The 26,215-nt window shown below is 35.3% G+C and overlaps 1 protein-coding gene across 3 annotated transcripts in view; it reads right to left on the bottom strand.

Moving 5' to 3' along the window:
- Positions 1-26,215, bottom strand: part of c1qtnf12 (C1q and TNF related 12) — a 49,966-nt gene that overhangs the window by 5,107 nt on the left and 18,644 nt on the right. For 2 of the 3 annotated variants that reach the window (XM_087306214.1, NM_001080078.1), the window contains 5 exon segments: positions 9,652-9,759; positions 8,585-8,696; positions 8,304-8,485; positions 4,537-4,645; positions 1,646-1,739 (listed from right to left, as the gene is read on the bottom strand). In XM_087306214.1, the coding sequence (XP_087162340.1) occupies positions 1,646-1,739; positions 4,537-4,645; positions 8,304-8,485; positions 8,585-8,696; positions 9,652-9,759 (605 nt within the window). 3 annotated transcript variants of the gene reach the window in all.

Raw genomic sequence — 26,215 nt, 5'->3', positions numbered from 1 at the left:
ATAAAAACCACATGCTCTGAATGTAAGAAGGAGCTCAAGAAAAATACTCATTTTCATCACAAGCGATGTATTTCTTTGCGTCTGAGTCATGAATTTATATTGATGTGGATGCGGTCTGTGGACAAAATCGAATGCTAATAAATAAGACTACTTGAAGGTAAATTACACATAATGTAATCAAAACAACTTGCCTAGCGAAATTGCTGGTGTCAGATTTTCTCCTGCATGCTTTTGCTCACAGAACTGACAGAAACTACAATTCTGCATCATTATTTGGAAACAGTTTGAATGATATATTCACGAATTGGCTGTATCACTTCAAACCCCAAGCCTTTTAGTAAATAATGACAACATTTTAGTTTATTAGTCACACAAATCTTTTGTATGACTTGTCGTATAATACTTAAAATAGTTTATAGTAGTGTTGAATTTTTTTTAAGCTTTTAAAATTTCCATAGTCACCCATTTATTGTGATTGTTTGAAAAACAGATATAGCTGCATTACTATAGTTAAAATAATGTAAGACAAATTATGAGGCCGACACGGTACTCAGTGGTTAGTACTCACAGCAAGAAGGTCGCTGGTTCGGGTTCTTGCTGGCATTTCTGTGTAAAGTTTGCATGTTTTCCCCTTACACAATTAAAGGCCCCAGTGTACTTCAAACAAAATTGAAGAAAGAAAATCCACCTGAAAATAAGGTCTTTTGAGTTTGTTTTAGCAGTTAAAATGGAGTTTGTTTTGGCTCCTGAACACTTTTAAGCTACCACTGGGCTGTGACGATTGTACTGTAAGAACTTTAATAACAGGAAGTCAAGTATTTAACAAATATTTAATGTTGATTTTAATAAGCTAATCAGTTTGCAACTATTTTTTCAGTTATACTAACCCCCTTTCGCTGGTTCATTCCGCTGTGGCGACCCCAGATTAATAAAGGGACTAAGCCGAAAAAAAATGAATGAATGAATGAATCTATATCTGTTCTTCCGGTGTACTGCTGTTCCATTTACCATGCATTTATGATGCTCACAACCAAATTAAATAACAAATAAGTAATATTTCAGCTAAATAAAAGTACATATGGGGCGGCACGGTGGATCAGTGGTTAGCAACATCGACTCACAGCAAGAAAGTCATGGGTTCGAGTCCCAAACAAAAAAAAATTGGCTTTAGTACGAGCGTATGTGTGTGTGAGAATGCAAGAGTATATGGGTGTTTCCCTGTGCTGGGTTGCGGCTGGAAGGGCATAGACTAATTAGTGATTCATTCTGCTGTGGCCACCCCTGATAAATAAAGGATAATGAATGAATGAATGAATGAAACAACCCCACCTACTGCATTGAGGGTTGTTGGGACTGTTTGAAAACAATATACCGTCACTTAGCCTTTTCTAACCTTTTTTTGCTCTCAAAGAACAAGACAGAACTTTGTTTGAAGTCTGTACGACCAGTTTAAATTCAAGATATCATGATAATGTATATATATTCCTGGATTAAAAATTACATCCACAATCGAGTCGTCTGAGGGAGTTCAGAAACACTGAGAATAGCTAGCTTTGGTATATAGACATTGTAACTTTGCAGATCTCTATCATGCACAAACACAGCAATACACACTAAAGGAAGCTGATGGTGTAACAGTACTCACGTATATCTGTGACAGAGCGATTCGATGCAGATCAAAACTCGGACATTGTCTCTGGCTCTCAGCTGGCTCTTACTTCTCTTCACCTCAGTGTGGTCTGCAGGAAAATACACACAAAGAAATAAACATCTTTCCTAAGAATAGGCCACAGACATACGTTGCAAACTGTTGTATGAAGAGTAAATGCTGCTGGAATATTGTTTGACAGAGCTGTGTATCTGGACCACATGATGCCTGAGCCAGTCATGTTTGACCTCCAGTCGCGTCTAAACATTGGTCGCTTCTAAAAGTCTGCAGTGGATTTGTGAATTTGTTTGGGGATGTTGATTTTCTGCCACAGTCTACTGCAGAGAGCCAATTCCTGCATGGCGGCGCCACAGTTTTGCATTCACAGTCCCTGGGGGTTATTTCACTGCAACTCCACATAAGCAGCGATGGATGAAGTCAACAGGATCGTCCAGACCCCCTTTTTAAAGTATCAACCAGCAAAAAACAAAATATGCTTGGGCGTTTTCAGGAACATCCCAGTTTTTTTTTGTCTTTAGCTTTTTAAACATGCAAGATTGTGCAAGACACCCTCAATCTTTGCAAACAAATGCAGCGCGGTTGGAATGTAAGTTACAGGGGAATGCAATCCATCTGTTGAGAAAGTGCCAAGTATGAAACACATCCATTACATTACACGATGGCACCTTCGAATAGAGATGACATTGAGAGATTAAATCATACTTTGTGCTTTTGTGTTTATAGCAGAGAAACTGAATTTTCCATTAATCTTCTCTCTGCATTTGGTGGAGAATTTTATCCCAAGCAATTTCAGAGTATACTTTAAAAAATTCCATATCCATCATATTGTTCAGAGGATTAGAGTCTGTAAGAATTTAAAATAATAATCTTTATAATATTGATAATAATAATAATAATTATTATTATTTATTTTTTTATAATAACAACAATAATAATAATAATATTAAATAATAATAATATTATTAATAAATAAAAAATAATAATCATTATTGTTTAATTCAGAATAGATTTGAATTTTTAGTCTACTCTTCCACAAAACTGATTGTGTGACACTGAATACTGGAGTAATGGCTGCTGAAAACTATTTCACTTAGATATTGCTTGATATTAATAACAGATTTGGCATGCTGTCCCAGGAGAGAACCCTGAGCTTGGAGATAATTGAGCCCAGGGCTCCCTCCTGGTAAATGAGCATTTAAGGGGGTATGGGATCAGGTACTTCTTAGGAGCTCCCTATAGTAAAGGAAGAAATGGGGTGGATGGGGTATTCTTCAAAAAAATGAAGATAAGGAAGTAAGGCTAGACTGAAAAATTTATAGGGAGTTTGAAATAATCTGATTGGTTTAATTATGTTTACAGTTGAGAGACCAGCCGCAATCAGTCATATCACATGCTCCTTTCAAAATTAGTTTGTGAAACTTAATTTAAATGGGGAAAAAAGAAAATCATAATAATGTTTAACAATATATGTATAATATTTGAACCATCTTACTTTTTGTATTGTGTTTTTTTGTCAAATAAATGCACACATGTACAGTTGAAGTCACAATCATTAGCCCTCCTGTGAATTTTTATTTCTTTATTTTATTTCTTTATTTCCATCATAAACAGAGCAAGAAAAATTTCACAGTATTTCCTATAATATTTTTTTAAAGAAAGTCTCATTTGTTTTATTTTGGCTAGAAAAAAATTAGTTTTTAATTTATTAAAAAACATTTTAAGGTCAATATTATTAGCCCCTTAAGCGATATTGTTTTTCGATAGTTTACAGAACAAACCATCGTTAAACAATGACTTGATTAATTATTCTAACTTACCTAGTTAATCTAGTTTAGCCTTTAAATGTCACTTTAAGCTGTATAGAAGTGTCTTGAAAAATATCTAGTAAAATATTATGTACTATCATCATAGCAGAGAAAAAAATAAATCAGTTATTAGAAATGAGTTATTAAAACTATTATGTAATAATTTAATAATTTTGACTTCAATGGAAGTGAGCATAAAACATTAAAGTACATTTTAGGATTAAGCTAAATTTTAAAATGTGTTAAAAATTTAAATTTATAAAAAATGTGACTTGTAATCTTTCCCAAAATTTCTGTTTTACTGTATTTCTGTTTAAATGTGGCCTTTAGGAGAACAGAGATTATTATTAAGTTATACAGTATGTTTAACTATTTTTAATAATAATTTCAAAATCACTTTTACTGACTTTAATCAAACAAATGCAGTCTAACAGAGCATATACTGTATTACATTAAATTTACAGGATTAAATTACATTGTAAAATACATGAATATAGTTCAAAATATATCATAGTTTTTATAATATTTTACAATGTTACTGTTTTACTGTATATTTATTCAAATAAATACAGTCTTGTCGAGTACTGGAGATTAAATGATTAAATGACTTTTTATAGGACTAAATTATATTTTAAAACATAATAATACAGAAAATATCTACATTTTGTAATTCACAAAGTCCCATTTTAATAGGATTATATAATATTTTAAATACAAAAAAAAGAAAGGAAATCTACATAACAAAATACATTTCTCAACAACCTTAATGGGCATAAAAGATTCAGTTAGACATGATACAGGATTCAATTATATTTTAAAACAGAAACAACTAATATTTAATGTATTTTATATCAAATAAATGCAACCACAAGACATTCAATAAACAAATATTTACAGCATCTAATTAATTCATGGTTTTACAGTTTAAGTTCTAAAAACAAATAATGCATGATTATGATTCTTTAAAAACCGCAGGACACTAAAAGATTATGATGATTATAAAAGATTATGAAAGCCAGAATGTTTGTTACTGGTGAAGCAAAACGCTCAACCTTTCCTTACCAATATGAACATTGGCAGAGAACTGATAAATTCCAGTTACAGGAGCTGTAAATCGGCCAGTGGACTGATCCATCCCCGTCCCTCTGAGGAAGGCACCTTTGGCAGGAGGCTGAGGGTATGAAACACATGAGAATTACAGAAGGCTTACAATAAACATACCTTATAACTGTTGATCACACATCAACACCACACATTCTGTCCATACATATAACAGCATACTCCATAAACTGCAGACTAAGTGTCTCAAGAATATGTTGTTCAGCCGAATTCCTGCTCTCCACACTCTAATAAACTCACATGCAAATCGAAGCATCCCGCAAACAGCGTTAGAAAATATAACAGTTTTAGGGCTCAGTTTTGGAGCACATAACCATTAAATGGCTAGAAATATGTAGGCATCTGCCAAGAATCCTCCGATTCTGTTTTTGATCATAACTGCACGCTGCAGCCATGCCAGACCACATTATTCTGCATTACGCCTCCAGAACCCACCAAGACTTCCAGACTCAGACGCTTTTATAATGAGTCCTCCGATTAGTGTGCTAAACACTGTTCGCTTCTGCCATTTTTCGTGCCGTCAGCTTTGAGTACATACTGTACAATGAATGCCTTTCATATACATGTCAGATCCTAACAGATATGCAGGATAACCTTAACTCTATTTGACGTGTATTTCTGCGTTGAATAAAACGTTGCACTGACATTTACAACAGCTGTTTTTTTTTATTTGACAGATCTGAAAGACTCTGTGATCATAATTTCTGTAATACGGAAAGTAAGAGTTATCCATCTTCAGCGATCAGCAGATTTTAATGCTCATTGGGGCCTAGAGTGAATCTTGTCCATATTAACCAATGCCAATTTTTTCCGTAGCATGGATTTTCGATGTTTGTATCTGGATGATCAGAATGCCACTGGGTAAAGTTCTTCCTTGAAACAGTCTGCTGTTTTTAAATGGTGTCTATTTTTATACACACCACTCACTGGTCCAAAGCCTCAGACAGAGTACCTTTTGTACACCACCAAGAAAGCAATGAAGCACATTTTGAATAAGGATAATTTTTCGGGAGGAGGTTGGTTGAGGCCTTGCTTGATTGGTTGAGTTTTGTTCGGCCAATCCAGTGTCTCGTCGCCAGTGTTCCTATGACAGGAGCTAATCAGGACTAGAGGTGTAACAAATCACGGTTGATCCGTGATCCGTAGGGATCACAACCCGCAGGTCGGAATGTACGTGACTCGCAGATTAATACATTTTCTAAGCTTGAAGTTTAATCCAACATTTATAACAACTGAAGATACGCCTCCCACCTCATTCAAATCATCTGTATGAAAGCATTTTGGCCTCACTGTAAAATATAATGGTGACTGAAAAAGTTGTGGTGGGACCTAAATGCTTTCTTGGGTTATTAATTAAAGGTGTTTTCTGTCACTGTTTGTTTAGCATGTATTCAGTGTAAAGCTGCACAATTAAACATTAAAACATTGTGATCTCACTTCAAACCCGCGCAACATGAATGATAAATGATGTTGAATTGCATGTTTATTAATCCTTCAAAGCGCTGCATTCAAATCTGCATTTGATCAAGAGAGATTCAGTTTTTACACTTTTTTTAGTTTGTTACAAACAAATAACACAGAAGTACTGGGAGAACAGTTTATAGTTCAGCTATAAACACTGATGTGTATGGTAAAGATTAAAATCATTGTTTAATCACTGTGGAATTTGACGCTGGTGAATGTTGTAGCAATTACACTGTGTAACCATTAAAATTATGTCACTGAATAGGTTTTCAAAAAAGATCCACCTTTAATAAAACAAAGTTTTATGAGTGAATTGTTTAATTATTATTTGAAAATAAATTTGAAATCTGAAAAAGTCCGATCTGTGACACAAAAAAACGTAGTGTGATCTAAACCGTGAGATTTGTGATCCGTTACACCACTAATCAGGACTATCACAGGTGGCCTTAATTTAGTTGTGTATTTAAAGGTGCAGTATGTATTTCAAAGAGAGAGACTTTTTTTTCACCCAGCCCTTGACTCAATGCACATGGAGTTTGCCATTGATGACACCCATCCTCCATCTCCAATTTTCTGCCTGAAGATCAAGCCTTACACTTTAAGCTGATCAGCTAATGTTTACCTTTGTAATATTTGAATTGTTTTTTTTTTTAATTTTGAATTGTATTTTTAGAACTCTTAATCTGCATCTGATTTCAAAGGCTGCTGCTGTCCTCCAGAGGTTGCATTTTCAGCCACACCAGCATATACTGAGACAGCCTTGGTAACGGATATTAAATACAGTGTGTTTTTTGTCAAGGCAACCTGGGGTGCCAAATTATAATTGGGTAAACTTGCAGTGGGCAGGTTATAGAGACCAAAACAAAAACAGACGAAATGATACTTTTTTAAGGAGAATAACTGGCATTGTTTATCATATAAACAAGCATGTTCTCTTAACATATTTCTTAAATATCTTATATAAATAACATCTTAAATAACATATTATTGTATTTTTATGATTTAGAAGAGTCAAAACATCTTTAAAGGCAATTGGATGTAGTACTGTTTTATGACCAATGGCCTTAGTTTTTGTCATTTTATTTAATGACACACACAAGCTGGGAGTGTTTGGAAATGGTGTTTAGTATTCTGTAAAACTCACTGTGAAGAAGCCAAATGGAAAGCAAACAAAATAAGCCAATTTGATGTTATTTTTAACATAGTGGATTTTTTTTTTTTTTTAGTTTGGCAAAAGTTGAATCTACTGCGACGAAGAGACTGTCACATGTGAACTTTGTAGCATTTATTATAAATGACTGTCTCTAAAATGCTGAAATGCTCATTTTTTGGCATTTATGGGAATTTGCTGCTCCCCAGTTGGCAATGTTTTAATCTCTTTTTGTAGTTTGCTGTCAACAATACTGTGCTCAACATGCAACAAAGTGGTACTTTTTTGAGAGTTGAGGGGGAGGGTTGATTTGATGTAGATATGAGACTAATTTTGACAGATTTTTATCATTTGTAGTGAGACAAAAAGCCTTAGTTATAAACACAACGCCTTTTTCAAAACAATAGCTTAATAAAATAAATAATGATTGTATAAAATGTTGAAATCAAGAGGAAATCTGAGGACTGAGGAAATCAAGAAGAAAGTAAATACTGGAAAAAGCTACTCATAATAAAGATATTTTCCCCTTTGTTGTTTGTAAATAATCCATAATTTTTTTTTATTTTTTTTTTAAAGAACCAAATGACTTTGAAAATGTTCAGAATGACTTTTAGCTTCATTAACAGTTCTTGAATGTGCATGAAGATACAATACTACTAAAGTATTATAAAGCTTTTCCTTGATTACTTAAGTAATCTTGACATTACTTCTGAATCTATAGTAAGAAGCAAACAGCATGACCAGTGTAGTCTGATTCCTGATCTATTTCCAGATGAACTCTTTTGAATTGTTTTTTTCAAGGGAATCCAGCACATCCAACATAATGACTGAGCCAGTTATAATAACTGAATCAAACAGATTCTAATTTCAGTCAATTTTTCAATTGAGGTGATAAAAATCACCTCAGTTGATTAAAAATATCAATATAAAAAGCATACACCAGTATTTAATTAAATATTTCAGAAACAATACATAAGTTAAATATGTTATTGCTTACTGTATGTAGAAGTGCTGTGTAATACATAAAGTCATTCATATTTATGGCACTTGTTACAAGACAAAATGGGACAGACAGATACATTTCTATAGCACTCACTGTCTGAAAGTTCTGCAGCTCTGCCAAAGTCTTTTTGTCCACGACCACAGGGCCTTTGAGTTTGCAATGGAACGCTTCCTCGATTCTCCTGTAGGAGGTCATGCCCTCCAGTGTAATCAGAGCCGTGGGCAGCTGACTAGGTTCACTGGGCCGGTCCACTGCTGCTCTCCTCTCCGTGGCCTCTGTTCAAGCAAAGGAAAGTGATGTCCAGTTAATCTTCATTGAGGAATAGACAATGTCCATCACAAATGCTGGGTTTTGCATGTGCTGTGGGTTCTCACCTTTGATCATTTCTTTGAACTCTCGCAGCAGGACCTCCTGAGTGACCTCTGCCCCGGGGGCTCCTGGGGGTCCCTGAGGCCCTGGAGGACCTGGAGGGCCTGGGGGACCAGGCTAAGTGAAATAAAGGAAATTTATTTTTTTTTATATAATTTCAAAATTAAACTTATTGACACACAAAGATGTCTAAATGAGCATCTAAAATGAGCATCTAAGTTCGTGCAATGACGTGTTACAACTTGAAACTTAAGGAATGTATTTTGCAATACTTTACAAATTTCCAGGTAGAAATAAATTATTCATTAAAAGTTCAGTCTGACTCTCTCAGCGTTTCTGGAGTGTAATATGTACTGAGCATAATAAAATATATTATTTAAAATATATTAAGTAATTTTGTAAAGGAAGAGCTGGCCAGCAAGTGTACTTGAGTACCAAACTGATAAAAAAAAAAAAACTATTTTGCTAAAATCATATTTCTTCTTGTACATTCTGAGGCTGTATTCAAAGAGAATGTCTTTTTTGCCATCAAAAATGTCAGAATAAAATAGATGTGACTGTAGCAATGATTTATTACACTACAAATCAAATGAGTGATGTTAAAAGGCTATTGCTTTATTGATTATCCTTACTGTACATTAAATTTAACCAACAGTGTTAACTTTTCTACCCTGTTTTCATTGAGGCTTATAATACAACACTATACCAGATGAGCTACTGATCACGTTTACTACATGAGAAACTTCAGAAAAATTTAGATATATTTGATGGAAACTCTAATTTTGTTGATGTTTTTGCTATAATGTTGGTAGATTAGTCGGTAGAAAATAAGGATACACATCCTCTAAGTAACACTTTTTTGTAACACTTTCTATGAAAAAAGCAGACTGCAAAATTAAAATATGCTTAACTTGTTAAGGTATTCCACGGGTTCCTTTTTTCACAAGAATTGTACTGTACATTCTGGGTGAATAGACAACCTCTCCTTTCCACAATTTCAGCTTAGTCTTATGTGTTACTGTTGATTATGTTTTTGACATTTTATATTATGTAATTATCAAGATTACCGCACCAGTGGTCGTTTCCGTTTTCGGCATTTTCCAGGAAAGTTGCCCACAGGTCTCTTCACAAAGTCCATCCATGACCCAAGAGGGTCCACTCTCTGATTCTCACCAACCTGCTAAACAAAACACACATAAAGATCCAGTTACATCACATCCTGTTGTATTGCATATTTCTATATAAGAATATTACGTACATGGGTATGACGCACAATAATAAATCCTTATCATATGAGGTTTGGTTAACATGCATGCCAGAGCAGAAGCATAAAAAGCTGTGCTACTCCCTTTTTATATTTGATGAGTCACTAGAAGAAGTACTAACTGTGTGTTATTTACCATATATTTAAGCACAAAATCATTTCCTAGTTGGCATTGAGCGCAGAGCATCACAGCTGCGCAACAAAATCCAGTGACTCATAATTTCTGCTTACAAATACTCAAAGGAAAATTGCACCTAAAGATGCTAGTAAACAGTGCCAGAAATCAAGGCAGGTTACACCACTGGAGTAAAGGAATGGGTCTTTTGTGTGGCACGCAGCACTCACTCATGCCAAACACATACTGTCAGACTTTCTCTTGAGGACTTTACCCTTTACGCCATTACTCCTTCTCAGTGTTTCTCTCAGGTACTATGTCAATTTTTTTTAAAATCACCAGGCTTTCTAAAGTGATCTCTCCCGACAAGTTTCCATGAGTGCAACATTACTATGCATCTAAAAATAAGAGGTCTGAGACTTTATACTGTGGCTTGCATCTGTTTGAACACATACGGTGGCTTTCAATGGACATATTACTGGCTGCTTCTTTTCGCTAAGCTCTCTGAGCCTGACGTTTAGCTAGCTGAGGAGGTTATCAAATATGCAATCTCTGATATAACTCATTCTATTTGGCAACAGTTTGAACTCTCTAAATCCCACACTGGAATGACTTCAGCAGACATCAGCCAAGCCGATGACATCTCCTCCATTCTGGAGGTTTCTACAATATGAGCTACACTTTCTCAATAGCAGCATTCAAAAGTTAATGTAGAAACGGTTCTCTAGTAGAAAGAAACACTGTTAGCAGGGATGAAAGTATTTTTATTACCTCTGATATATAGTAAAGTAATAATTTGAAACATATATTTACTTTACAACAATTATATACACTCGTTTGGATTTCCATATTTAGGCTGAAACAACCAAGGATTTTCAGATTGTACTGTGAAACTTACAATATCGTTCAAACTATTCAAGTTTACATTTCATAATTCCTAAACATGACATGCATTTATTTATTTAATGAAATCAAAGAATATAAACCAAAAGAAAATGATTAACAAATTTATAAAAACATAAATTACTGCCTATTAGACTTTCAGAAATAAAGGTACAGGAGCTGTCACAGGGGCAGTACCTTTTCAAATGATACATATTTCAGTGGTGTCTCAATGGTGCATTTTAGTGCCTAAATTTACCTAAAAAGTACCTTTAAGGTACCATTATAAACCCTTCCGGTACAAATATGTACCTTTTGAAAAGGTACTGCCCCAGTGACAGCTCCTGTACCTTTATTTCTGAGAGTGTAGCAGCCCTATAAAAACGGCTTTGATTTTCAATAGTAAAGTGCAACAGTAGTTGAAAAATTATATATGATGAATAACCGTAAATTGACTTTTCCCATAAATTGACTTCACCAGCATGACACTTCACTTATAATGTGTTATTGTTGTTGATGTTGTTGTTGTTGTTGTTGTTGTTGTTGTTGTTGTTGTTGTTGTTGTTGTTGTTGATGTTGTTGTTGTTGTTGTTGACATTAACATTGCTCTTTAGTTTAGTTTTTTTCCTATTAGTTAAATGTACTTCAGAGTTTTATGTTGCATCTAATTTTGATAAATACCGTTTGTTCCTTTACGTCAGTGTCATGTCTGTTACCATGATGGTGTTTATAAGTTGTGTGAAGGACACTGCACTCATTCTATATATGTGTGTCTGCTTGTGGGTTAGCTGTTTGTGATAAGCATTAGTTTATCATATGACTTTCTTATCACCACATGTTTTTGGTTGTGTTTTTGTCTGTGTAACAAAGATACAATGTGTTAGAACTTAAAAGCATTAGTGTTTTAAATTTAACTAAATAATTCGTTCATTAATTTTCTTTTGGCTTAATCCCTGATCATCAGGGGTCACCACAGTGGAATGAATTTGTATGGCATATATGTTTTACACAGCAGATGCATGCAAACATGCAAACTCCACCGAGAAATTGATTCTTCAAAACAAAGATGGCTGTTATATGGAACTTAGGGAATTCATAGTGGCTTTGGAATTGTCTGATTTGTGAATCATAAATTGAATAATGCGGGACCAGCCTCAAGCAATCGTGATCCTCTCGAATTAGTTTATAACAAACTTTACATTGTACAAATGAATGTATGGTAGTTTACTGTAAAATATAAAATATTTTTGTGTGTGCACTCTATATGTACATTTGCTGAGCATTTGTGTGACGCTCGAGGACTTTATGTTTACAGACTGTTAGCTATGTATATTTTCTGTTAAAGCCACAAAAGCGGAAGTAGTGTAGGGATATTTGTTTATATATTTTGTTTTGTTGTTGTTGACTGTTTGTCTTTTTCTGTCTTGTGCAAATGTATATAAAAAGAACCTTATCAATAAAGTATTTTAAAAAGTGTAAAATATTTTTACTGTTTCTATTGCATTATTAACCATTAAACACTGGCAAGCACAGCTGCTATTTTTTGGCAAAAATTTGAGAGATATTTTTATCACAGTTTAAAAGTTTGTGCATTAAAAGAAAAAAAAGTTTGCTTAAATTGGAAAACTTCTTTAAAACATGTCTAATCAAATAACATCTTCAAACAGTACCCACAATTCACCGGAAGGCCAAACTAAATAAAAGTAAATATTAGCATAATTGTTCCTTTATGACCAACAATGCCGAAAAGCTGATGATGTTTTCGCTTATAAATCCCAGTAACCACAAATATGAACTGAATCTCCTTGAGCCCTTCCCTAAACTTCAAGTGACTGCGGTGGAGATAAAAACAGAGATAGAGACAAGTTGTAGAGGTGAGCTGTCTGAAATGGAATTTGTTTAGGTTTGGCACTGAGACCTGGATCACTTATCTGTTAAACTAACACGCTGCATCTCTTCACAAAAAGACTTGCCTCACATTAAGCAGTAACAAAGTAACCCCTTGTTTTCTTAAACAAACTGGAATGAGAGGAGCTCATATTTTAGCCTGGATGTAATATCTTTTTTCCCTCTCCTTTTCTGGTGACAGGAGACAAAACAAACAATTTAACTAGCACACAAGCCTCTCGCATGTTGGATGTCTGATTGTTATTGTTGTGAATTAGGAGCCCGGAGACAGCCAAAAGACAGACAGATTTGTACAGATATTGTTACGGCAGAAGGCAATCCCTCAGATCTTCCCAAAACACCGCGAGAAGACATGATTTGTTGCTTTTCCATTGTCTTTTCTGGAATGCTTTATAAATACACACTGTATCATCAGTATGTCAAAGCAGCGCAGGGTGAACCAGCTGAGCCAAAAACTGATCCGCAGGATTCTAATGTTACCAAAAAGAACAAAAGCTCCGGTCACCAAGTCCCCCAAAAGCTGTTGATTCAACACGGTTCTATTAAGGATCAATATCAACTTTGGCGGGTCCATTGGGTTGTTTAATTTCCTGTGCCAAATAGTGGTATAAGCCACAGATGGATGAACAGAAGCTAACTTTAGAGCTTCAGGGGAATCGAGGTGCCTCTTAAAGAGAGTTACAACCAGTTTCCACAAGATTTGCAAGGTGGACAAGTCAGCACCTTCAGATTTATTTTAAAATATATGAAGAACTTCCATTAAAGTTTAGATCACATTAGAATGAAAATTCTGTCAGCATTTGTTCTAAAGCAATGACAAATCTGTTTATTTTTGTAACATATTTCTTTTTATGAGGTGTCTAGAACTTTGGGTGAATAGATGCTCAATGGAGGGACACAAATCTTTCAGATTTAGTTAAACAATTGGTCATTTAAAGAGCAAAAGGGTTTGGAATTACTTGAGGTTGAGTAAATTATGACAGAATTTCTGTTTCAACGTTAACTAAACCTTTAAAGCTTCAAGGGAATGAACAAAGACTGGTATGCAGATATGTTTTTTGCCAATCCAGTCACATGTGGATGGCACTAAATACAGGTGTTAACGGGGTCTACAACATTTTGAGCTTCTCCACTTCCAATCACTTCAACGCTGTTTTCAACTGTTACTAAATTATTTTCTAGTTGATCTGATCACTAGTAGATGACATACAAGTGTAAAAAGGAGCTTTGAGCTAGCTCACTTTCAACTAAGGGTGTCTCCGAAAGACATCATTAGCCAACTAAGGTCGCAAGTTCCGTCATTACAAACATAGTTCTTTGATTTACTGTTTTCCAAATCCATTGTTCCAACGAAGATTTGCAAACTGCATCACAAACTTTTACACTTGTAACTACACCTCTAGACCTGTTATATAGTTCCTAGCTGTGTACTATTCTCAATCATCCGCATTATGACCTATTCATTTAGAACATTCCAGCATTGAAACTCAGAATGATAAAAAAAAAACAGGTCATCTCTTAGGTGTAATTTGCTTTCAAAGTATTTTTACAGTTTAGCTTTAGCAACCTTTGTAGTGCACTTTGAAAACATTAATGACATTTTGAACACAGCTGTGGCTCATGATGACAGCAGGGATTTATTATTTAAAGCAGGATTCATGTTACATCTCCAAAGCTTGTGAAAACAAAAATATATAGCATACGTTAATGCTTTTTAATTTATAGTAGGTCATTTATTAAGAAATGTGTCTGTAGCCTAGGCTTACCGTATATGACATGGGCCTAGTGGTTAGAACATTTCTGCAGTGGTTTTAATTTGTCACAGTTGTAAAAATTGACTTTTCAAAAAGTAAAAAATAAATAAACAATATCCTACTCAATAATAATAATAAAATAATAATACTGATGATGGTAATAATTATTAATATTATTAAGCAGTTTTTATTATTATTATTATTATTATTATTATTACTTACTTACTTTCTTTAATAAATAGCCTACTGTAAATTACAACCATAAAAAATTTATATGATTCATATATGAGATTAGAATAAGTGTTAGCTCGTTTTATGTTTTAACATAGAATATGGAATATTCTCAATAATATTTGTAAAGAAGACATTGGCTATGCGTGTCGCTTAAATATATTTCAGTTAATATAGAAAGCGAGTGCATGTTTTTACTAAAACTAATATTGGATTTTTTTTAAGTGCATGTATGTGTAAAACAATATCATTTTATACAAAAAAAAATGATCGTCATTTTCTCTAAAGAAGTTGTTACTTCGCGCTGTTTAGAGCATCAATGTGGAGGTTTTAAGTTATAACTAATGTGGTTCAAATGATGGATCTGTGACAGAGAAACTATGCTTTTGGGAAACACTCGTCACTACATCGTTCTTTTTCCAATCATTGCATCGTACTATGATAGTTCAGCCATGACTTATGTCGTTGTTTGGGAAAAGCACCTCAGAATGGTCCTGTTTAGTTTTAATAGTTGTTCACCCAAAAATGAAAATTCTGTAATCAATTATTCACCCTCATGTCATTCCAATCCCCTGAGAACTTTAAGACAAATTAAGATATTTTAGCTGAAATCTATCAAAATATTCCATGTGACTTTGGTGGTTCTACTGTAATTACACAAAGCTCTAAGAACACGTCTGTGCATCAAAAAACTGTAAAAACATTTTTTTTTTTGTCAGTGTCATTTGAATCAGATCAGGGTAAATGACAGAAGTTTACCTTCTGGATGAACAAACCTTTCAGTTGTGTTTTTGTCGATTGTTGTATGATCACATGATGAAAATGCATTTTATGTGTAAAAACAAAACACCAGTGCCAGCGTGTTTTGCGACATTAGTTGGAGAGATCAGAAAATGCCTATACATTCAACCGCCAGTTTAAAGTGGAAAAAAAGAAACAGATGTAAAAATCATGTGTAAACAATGTTTTAGCAATAATCCCATCTACCAGTTGCAAACAGGTCCTTTCATCCCTTTCTGTTACCTGTTTCAGGTTCATGTGTTTTAGGTGTGAAAGTTTATTTACAGTATTCGACTAAATGTTCAGCAAAAACCCATAACCAAACAGAATAGTCAAACAATAGTGACATTAAAACACCAGATGTAACTGGGAACGTCTTTTTCCTATGATTCAGACAACCGAAATACATCCTAATGTAAACAGGACCCAAGATTTGCAAGGTGAACAAGTCAACACCTTCAAAAATATATGAGACACTTCCATTAACACTTAGAGTGATCAGAGTCGGATCAGATGGTGCACGGGGAGGATCCATAATTCTGTCAAGACAAGGATTAACTTGCCTGAAGTTGCTGCTTGGAAATGTCGTAGAAGTCTGTGGAGACACATCTATATCCACGCAATCTAATTTGATCATGTTCCTTCATGTTCTTGACACCAGAAAGCATAAACAGTTGTCGGACTGTCAGAAAACATGGATTTTCTAACATGACCAGCACTCCTAATAGATTCCGCGGTGCTTTTTGTGGATTTAAGAACAGAGTTTCTCAGAGACTCCAGGCAGATACGGAATGTGCAGTGGTTTGCTCAGTGCGATAAACTCTTCAATATTTCAGGACGCTGTGTACACAGTCGATTCGCTTGACAGCAGTAGTATGGCTTGTATGAAAAGCCCTATATGCTGAAGTATTTCAGATCATGACAGATCATGGCAAGCTGTTATTATCTCAGCATACCATTGAGGTGGATTTTTCTCTGATGAGTTTGTTTTGGGGCTGTTAAAACAGCAGAGCTTTGTGGAGCAAAGCTGCCAAATGCTCCATTAATGGAGACTTGGGTAAAAAAAGAAAAAAAATCAAACAGAGTTTCGATGAGTGTCTGAAGAAAGCTGAGAAAAGCTGTATGAGACTTTAAAATGACCCACTTAGCAAACACAAAACTCTGAATTTTAATATTAAAGACAATCTGGAAACTTTTAAGCCACATTAAAAGTGTGCCCTTTGTTTATCCTCAGGCCCGTAGCCAGCCTGGTTAAAGGAGTGGTTCTTTTTTTCTTAAAAGATGGACCTTTGTGCAGTTATTAGCCTCATTTTCTATTTAATTAGTGAAGTTTTAAGCACTATTTTGTGCTGTATTAGCTTGTCAGATGGTCAGCAACCACATTTTTGATGTATCAAAAACATTTCCTAAAGATTTAAAAGAAAAGAAATAAAAATAATACTTATTTTCATTCATTTATTTATTTTCTTTTCAACTTAGTCCCTTTTAATTATCCAGGAGCGCTACAGCGGAAGGAACCGCCAACTTATCCAGCATATGTTTTACGCAGCGGATTCCCTTTCAGCAGCAACCCATCTCTGGAAAACATCCATACACACTCATACACTACAGACAATTTAGTCTATACCCAATTCACCTGTACGGCATGTCTTTTGACTGTCAGGGAAACCGGAGCACCCAGAGGAAACCCATATGAACGCAGGGAGAACATGCAAACTCCACACAGAAATGCCAACTGACCCAGCTGAGGCTTGAACCAGTGATTTTCTTGCTTTGAGGTGACAACACTATCTACTGCGCTACTGCCTCACCCCTAATACTTATTTAACAAATCAAATATATTACATCATATATCATTAGAAAAAAAGATGCTGTTCATGTTTTAAATTAAAAACTAGCCTGCTGTCATTTATTAGGCAACACAAACTGACCAGCACATTCAACTTTACGCATTCACACTGAAGCAACAGCCAAAAGAGGATTCCACTTGGTCTTAAAGCCTTCTTTAATGGTTGATTTCACAATTTATTATGGCATAGCAATGAAAATTGGAATGAGCTCTTGAACAAATTCTGAACCTGAGTGAGGGGTGTGTCTTTCAAACCACCTGAACCCCCTGACTACAGGCCTGATCCTCATATAATATTTAGCATAATCTGTTTTAGTCTATGAAAGTATCAACATTGCACCCTATTAAAGTAGAAGATGACTGAATTTAAATTATCTTCAAGGTTTACCATGAAAATCTGCATCCACAAAAGGTATCTGCAAACTCTTACAAGTGCAAACAGGAACCTGTAATTACAAAGTCATTTATTTATGTAACGTGTCAAACTTCTGTTTAATTACAGTTGGTGGTTTGCCAATCTACAATTAAATTTTTTTTCTTGGGTTTACCAGAACAAAGTGCCTGGGCAGTTCAGTTTAATCAGTTATATACTTGTTAGAGTGCTTTCCGATGATGGATGAACCATGCAGTAACAGGCTGTCCGCGGGGTCTTAAAAAGTATTAAAAGTTGATCAATCAATTATTAGAAAATTAAAAGGTTATTAAAGGTATTAAAAAGTCTTAATCGTGTTTTTACAATACAACACAATACAATACAATACAATATTTATTTTTAAAGCATATTTAAAAACAACCAAGGTTGACCAAAGTGCTGTACATAGGTGTGCTAAAAACAGAGAAGCAGAATATAAAATAAACTTTTAACAAATAAAAGCAATAAAACGGTGTTCAAGGAGTATTAAAAGCAAGAGCAAATAGGTCTTTAAAACAGACTTAAACAAAGAAATGGAGGAAGAAAGTCTAATGTGAATTGGTAGACTGTTCCAGAGTTTAGGACCAGCAACAGCAAACGCTCGATCACCTCATATTTTAAGGTGTGCACGGTGAGTAAATTGCGATCGTAAGATCTCAATGATCGAGAGGGGGTATACGGACAAAGCAAGTCAGTAAGGTACTGCGGAGCAAGATTATTGACAGCTTTGTAAACGAATAATGAAATTTTAAAATCAATTCTGTATTTAATGGGTAACCAGTGAAGTGCAGCTAAGATTGGAGTTACAGACTCTTTCTTGTGGGTGCCAGAGAGTAGTCAAGCTGCTCCATTTTGAATCAGCTGCAGATGAGAGAGAGAAGTCTGAGAAATACCAAAATAAAGAGCATTACAGAATTCTAGACGTGTTGTTATGAAGGCATGAATCACCATTTGAAAAATTTTCTAGGATAAAAATGGCTTGACTTCAGCCAGTTGTCTGAAGTGGTAAAGACAGGATTTGACAACAGTACTGATCTTTTTGTCAAATTTTAAGTTTTCATTAAAAATAACACCTAGATATCTTACACACTGGGTAATATGCAGGGCCAAGGATCCCACATTGACATCTAACAGATAACATTCTTTGTGCCCAAAAACAATTACTTCAGTTTTTTTCATTTAAATTTAAAAATTTGTTTGAGAGCCAAAGTTTAAGCTCCTCTTAGCAAGCCAGGAGTGGTTGTAAGTCATTTTGCCATAATAATGTTTTAAGGGGTCTTAATTTTTGTTCAAGCGTAGTCCAAAAGTGTTTGACCTAAAAAAGTATAAATATATTTTATTTTCCTCCTAATATTAACAAAGGCAAGCTCGATCTACGCAATTAGTTTGCGCTGGGGCGCGTTCGGCAAGCTCCTCCGTCTGGGTGATATCACGTAACTTGCTACAAACGCAGAAAGGTGATGTGTTGCTCTCTATATCTAGCGAAACCACAGAGTGAAACAGACGGCAAAATGGGAAAATGTGAGTTTAAACAGTGGCTGAAGCCTGTCTCTGAAAACACTGTGTAATTTGTTCCTTCAAGTTTTGTTTCTTCCAAGCTTATCTGAGTTCTGTTGCATGGTTGTGCTCCATTGATTTAATTAATTACAACTGTTTATTAACAACTGTTTCTTAAGTTAAAGGTTTGATATTGATTAGAACTTGAAGTGGCGGTAAGGTCTTAAAATATTCTGAGAAGGTCCTTAAAAAGTCTTTAAAAGGTATTAAAAGTATCTTTAGGATCCCTGCATATACCCTGAGTAATTAATCTCAATGATTAATTTAATAGTCTTTAAATATTATTTAGGTTATAACCTAATTTCAAAATATTAATCTTCCAACACAGACAGAATTATTTTTAGATTTAAACTATGTTCTGAGAATTGGCTTGATTAACAATGCAACATTTCTCCGCTTGCTCACTATTTATTTAACATTTAAAAGAGAGAAAAAATAAATAAATAAAATTGGTTTATTTTCAGAGAGAAACGTCAGAGACTATTTTTATGGCAGCGCGCCACAGCAAACATAAACACGGCCATAAAAATCTGTCTTGAGGCCACAATCAACAATTATGCAGCAGTGTTTGATTGTAAAAAAAAAAACGTGTAACTTCATCTAGACTGTATATCCATTTGATTGCACAGTATGGAGGTACGAAATTACACAAAATGTTTTACTTCACATTAACTCGGTGACAAGTATATAGTCCAGACTTTAAAAATTAGCTGTATTCTAAGACAGCCTTGAGGTTTAGTGACATTTTATGTAGAAAAAAAACTGCTTCTGTTTGTTGATCTTTGTACCTCAGGTCCAGACATTACATTAACACACTGACAAGTATGTAGTTAAAAATACCCAAACATTAAGTCTATTTCTGTCATGATGTAAAGTTTTCTTGCCAGACACTAATTCAAATGTCATTTGAAATAAAAATAATGTCTGACAAATAAAAATAGTTACATTAAATCTCAGAATCTCCAAAAATGCAATAGTTGTTCCTCTGAAAAGAACACTTGTTGACATTGCAAAACAAATTCCAGCATGCTATACAAACACCTCAGAAATAGTTGGCAAAAACAGTATACAGGTGCTTCATAGTGAGAAACAGTGACAGAGGGCTTTCCCAAAATCATTGTTGTTTCTAAAAGGGTGTATCTTCACTGTCTGTGCATTCATCCATGCATGGCTCATTGATTTTACCCATTCCATGCCTTTAGTGAAGGATCCCCCTTACTTCCATGTCACGCACCCATTATATCCTAAATCACTCTACATTTCTCATTAATACCCAAGATATGATATAACTGACACAATAGAAGATAACACAATAAAAAATATCGTACAAATTATACACATCCGCTGTGTAAAATATATGCTGGATAAGTTGGCGGTTCATTCCACTGCCAATAAATAAACATACAGTCCAATGTGCTGTGTTCATATCAAAGTAATAGAGTTCACACTTAGTTGATGCTTGATTAAGTAAAAGCATATTTGGCATTCTCTCCCATGAGGGACCCAGTGAGAGAGTTTCGTTGAAAAACGAGGATGACTAATGTAAGGAAGGTGGACTATTTATATGCATATGAATGCATCTGATTGGTTGGTTTGTGATTAATGATGCAAGACCAGCCGTGGTCAATCATAGGCACGTGATCCTTTTGAAATTTGTTTAGAAAACTTCATTTAATAGCTGTGTCTGAAATCGCCTACTATTCAGTAGGTACTGCATTTGATTCTTAATGTACTACTCGGCCGTTAGAAAAGTACGTTCTGTACAGTATGAATGTAAAAAGTATGACTGGTACACGGTTGTTGCTATATCATATACGGTTGCGTCTGGAAGTTAATGAGAATTGTTTATATTATTTATTAAATTTCCCATTAATTGTATTTTATTAACGTCTACCCCCACCCCAACCCTAAATCCACCCGTCACAGTAATGTACAAATATTAATTATCATTACAGTGTTACAAAAATGATGCTATATTGATTTACGCATTGCAGCTGAATCCTATCTAGACTCTCAGATGTAGAACATCCGCCATTTTGTCATGATCACGTGACCTACCCGCATCAGTTGCGTCGCTTCACTCCCATTTATGAATTCTCTCGCAGTGCATCATGGGATAGCGCAGAGTGCATAAGACTTCACAATCTCACCAGAAGTAGGTCATCATTGTCTTTCTTGCATACTGTTTTTGTGAAATCAATAAATTCTGACATACTACTCGGCAATGTTTTTAGCACACTTTATAGTATGGAAGAATGCGATTTCAGACACAGCCAATGAAACTATTTAGAATAATCAAGGGTGATTGTGTGTGTGTGTAGGTAGATCAATCGGGAATTTAGTGTGTATAGTGTCAATGGTCCATTTGAGAGATAGGAGGCAGTAAAGCACTTATTAGTCTGTGACTCTCCGTGAAACGGAAGAAGAAGAGCTCCATTTAAAACAATCTAAAAATTTTAGATTATGCCTTCTGACATTATTTTGATTACTTATAATTTTAGATTATCCATTTATTACATAAAGCTTTTCTAGTTTTTATTAATACCATCTTTAAATAAATGTATAAATAATAATTATTATTAAAATTAAGTCATCCAAAAACTACTCTAATCCAACTCTAATCTGACAACATAGGCTCATTTTCAAAACATAGCCCTATATGTTTCTGGAGATTGCAAATTGTGTAGCTAGAGCTACATATGGCGTCATTTCTTCTTTAAAACGAACGTTACGGGGCGGTATGACGCTGTTCCTTTTCTTGCTTACCAGCTGAAGGCTTACCTGCATGTGGATGGCTTTTCCATTGTTAATAGTTTGTCCGGTAGCTTGACATATCGGCGGACTTGAGATGCAGAGTGGAGTTGACCGCGACAACAGAGTTCGAGTCAGGTGAAGAACAGTTCCAGTAAGTAGGTAAGACAATTACAAAAGCCAAAAAAAATAAAATAAGCAAGTAAATAACAGGGTGAGATTGTGGTAAAATCTAAAAAACTGGGTAAAAATCAGGCGAGTGCTTTTGTTTTTCTGAATTGCTTTTCAAAACATTGCGGTTTGGTTTAAGGAAGGAAGGGGCGGTTCAATAGGTGCTTTTTAAAATACTATTGGTTGGGTTTAGGGAAATATGAGGGTGGGGGCATCGGTTGATTGGTCAGTCAGTCAGTTAGTCAACAGTGGCTTCTGGTGGATTTACATGGAACAGCCAGCACAAATGGCACTCGTGAGAGAAATTTGAGTTCTGAAAAGCATACATATCAGCGGATTTAAGAAAACAAAACTGCAAAAAAAAAAAAAAACAACGCTCCTAGGACGAGTTTTGCTCTCTCCAGAAAGTACGTAGGGGTACATAATCAAAATAAGCCTAGGTTGTAATCTGATTAGTATTAGAGAATTTTGAAATCCAATTACAAGTAATCCAATTACATCATTCCAATATTATCAGTTACTGCCTGTTCGTGATGTACCCTTTTTGTAAGCGCTTCCCAAAAACACAATAGGTGTGCAAGAAAACAAAATGTGATGACGGTATGTTCCCAAACGCACAGCTTTATGGGTTTGATTATATGGACGCATTCACACCACACCTCAGATTCTTACCTGCAATTACAGTTTCTTTTGGTCCCAAGTCATTACTGCTCTGGAGCTCAGAACTCACAGATACGAAGGAGAAATGATTATTTGGCCGGATATCAAGCAGCAGAAAGCTTCAAAGGGCATCATTTAACAGGTAACAGACCCGGCACCACTGTATATTTCATTACCGAGGCCTCATTATTCTGTAATTCCTTCCCTGTGGACAAGGCCTGATAACTAATACACTCCAAATGGTGGACAGATAGAGTTTTTCTTTCGCATGTATGTCGAATATTTGTTTGGCAGTCACCATAAAGCTCCTTTCATCACATTCTTACGTGAGCAGTGAAACAGGCAGTTAACCGCTTTGTTATTAGTCAGGGGGGAAAGCTGGAAATGCGCCCATTATAAGCCCACAGGTCGTTAAACCGTGACATCAAACACGTCTGAATCCAATTTACTCCCTATCTTCACTCTTACCAAGCACAACAGAAAACCAACTAGTAAGTTAGGTAACAAGGTTTTTTGTGTTGCTTTAATAACTCGTGCCATCCTAGCAGGGTAAACATTGTTTAGATATTTATATGTATATCAAGTGTGCATTCCTGGCTAGTGAAGACATGCGAGAGGAGAGAGAGCCACAAGACTTATTATGAGATCTGCCGAGGAATTATCCTGCCCTCCTCTCGCCATAAAAAAGTCAAAGAGTTGAAGAGAGTCTGATTGCAGCATCACACCTGCTTTGTGTGCAAATTATAACGTTGAGCTAGTTTGCGCTAGAGCTCATTTCCCTTATTATCTGTGGTAGGTCAAATGGACAGCATGAGAAATGCTCCGAGTAAACACCTACATCAATGTATTATGCATGCACAGCAAATAACTACTGAGGTTTAATGATTGCGTGTTAGGTTAATCTAAAAAGAGATAAAACGGCATCATTTTAAGATAATATGTCACGCACATAGCTGTTTAGCACATCACATTTCAAGTTCCAGTTTGTTTGAGATGTTACTGGCAATGTTGTGTTTCTAAGAGAGTCAAAAATGTGCATTTTAGTTTAGGGCAGGTTATTGATTTGAGTTATTTGTACCCCATTTAATGTCTGTACATGCTGTTCTTTAGTTCCCTGTACTCAGTGTCCTAATGCGAACGTCCCAAAGGCCAAAAAAGGCTTAAATATCAGGGTGAAATTCTTCTAATATGTCTATTCTCTGTAGTTAATAACAATGTCGTTAATGTTAAATGTTAAACAACATCAGATTTATAAAGGAACATGATGTTTTCTTGTCTTCTTTAAGTTTAACTACTGAAGCCAAAACAGAGACAAGTCACCCTTATAGTATTGACAGGGTATACAGATTCCCAATTAGTTTTGACTGAGATTCACAAGCTTTTGATTTGAGTCTATTTTTGATTCTTTGGCCTTGTTTACACCTGATGGTATTTAGATGCATTTTTGTTGATAGTCACAAGTGGATGATGCTTAATGCAGGTATAAAACCACCTGCTTCTTATGTTATCACTTGATTAAATGGCCATTATCAGTCAACATCACCTGTTAGGAATGGACCAGTAGGGGCCTTCTGCGCTTACTAGTAGGTTCAAAAGGGTGGTATCATCCATCTACAAGGTAAATCAGCTATACTAATAGAGGAGACTCCAGATCCAGATCTGTTTTTACATCACTGTGACGGTTGAGTTTAGGGTTTGGTAGGAGTAGATGGTAATAAAATACAATTAATAGGAAGTTTAATAAATAGTATAAATAATTCTTGGTAACTTCCGGCCACAGCCGTATCTGATCTATTGCTGATTAACCATGGTGATGGATAATAACAGACTTCTGAGTCTACTAGTAGGCGCAGAAAGCCCCTGTACCCTCTCCATATCTATCAGCTAATAACTACTTATAACACTCATTCAATCGAGTGATGACTTTTGAATCGACTATGTAAAACACAAGTGTCTTGTATATTTGATAGTACAACACATTAGGAGTGTTGAGATGTTGCCATGTAAATAAGCATCTACACTGAAAAGAAAATATTTCTTTAAATTTACTAAAGTTAAGTGGTTGTAAGCAATTTATTTGGGCTGAATTTAAACAAATTAAGTTGAACACTACTAAAATTAATTTGTTTGTTTACATCCAACCCATATAACTTGATTGCAACAATTTCGCAGACATCATTTTTTTTCAGTGTATGTGCTTTGTTTTTTTTCTGACATTCTTTGATGAATTATTCAGTCTTATTTTGGTTTATTACATAATAATGGTTTATTTAGAGTGGTGCTAGTCCTTATTTAGACTGGTAATGATCATTTTAAAAAACTACTACATTTTTTTTTTTTTTTTGGTGAGTGGAACTACAATGGTCATGCTGTATGTTTTAATTCACGCAAAATAAAACGGCTTCTGAATCATTTGTTTGTGTAGTGAATTATACTGGCCGCACAGTATGTTTTGATTCACTAAAAAAGAACTGGCTCGAAAGAGTTATTTGCTTGTGAAACAAGTTACATGGGTTACATTCATTTTGCATATAACCTCTGTTGAACCTACTAAATGAATTAATTGAATGAAAAATAGTACAATAAACACTGGCACTGAAAAGATTTGAACCTGGTACATTGCAAAAATCCTTAAAAAATAACAACACAAACTATGTTAGATGTTGAGACTGCATTTTAACACTATACATAAAAGATTCATATTTAAACAATATTGAGAATGCTCAAATGAAGATCTCTTTTGGATTTTGGTGATTTTATCAAGACATATGGCTTAGATTGATAAAGAACAGATCCCCCACATATACCTTCTAAAGATGACCTCCTACGAATGTCACCCTTAGTCCCCAGCCTGGGTGACGCTTTCTGGCAGTGACAAATCTGGCCAAACACAGGGTTTTACAGTGATTATGTCATTAGTCTGTGATTGTACCAGACAAGATGAAAAGAATGTGAGCAAGGGGAGGGAGAGTGACTAATCCTTCTCGAGGTGTCCTCTTTCAGGACCCTTTCTGTGAGGCTTTGTGAGGGGCTTATGCGGCCTGCTGCCCCAGTTTTTTCAGGGGGCCGCACCGCCCCTATCGGATGTCCCAGACACAGCGGAGTCAGCCTGGCCTGTGAATGACAGAATCAATGGGCTGGGAAAGAGCTCTGCCAAGGGTCTTTAAATATCTCCCCACCTAACCTTCCCAGGAATTACATCATGGCACCCTGCCTGTGCTGGCTATGAAGAGAGGAAGAAGAAGAAGAAGAAGAGGTAAAGAAGAGACATCTGGGCCAAGATGAAAGTATAGCATTGGGAG

Source organism: Danio rerio, chromosome 23 (genome assembly GCF_052040795.2).
Source record: "Danio rerio strain M-AB ecotype USA chromosome 23, GRCz13ab, whole genome shotgun sequence".
NCBI lineage: Eukaryota > Metazoa > Chordata > Actinopteri > Cypriniformes > Danionidae > Danio > Danio rerio.
Note: the sequence above shows the minus strand (reverse complement) of the source record. Positions and strands in the feature narration are given on the sequence as shown.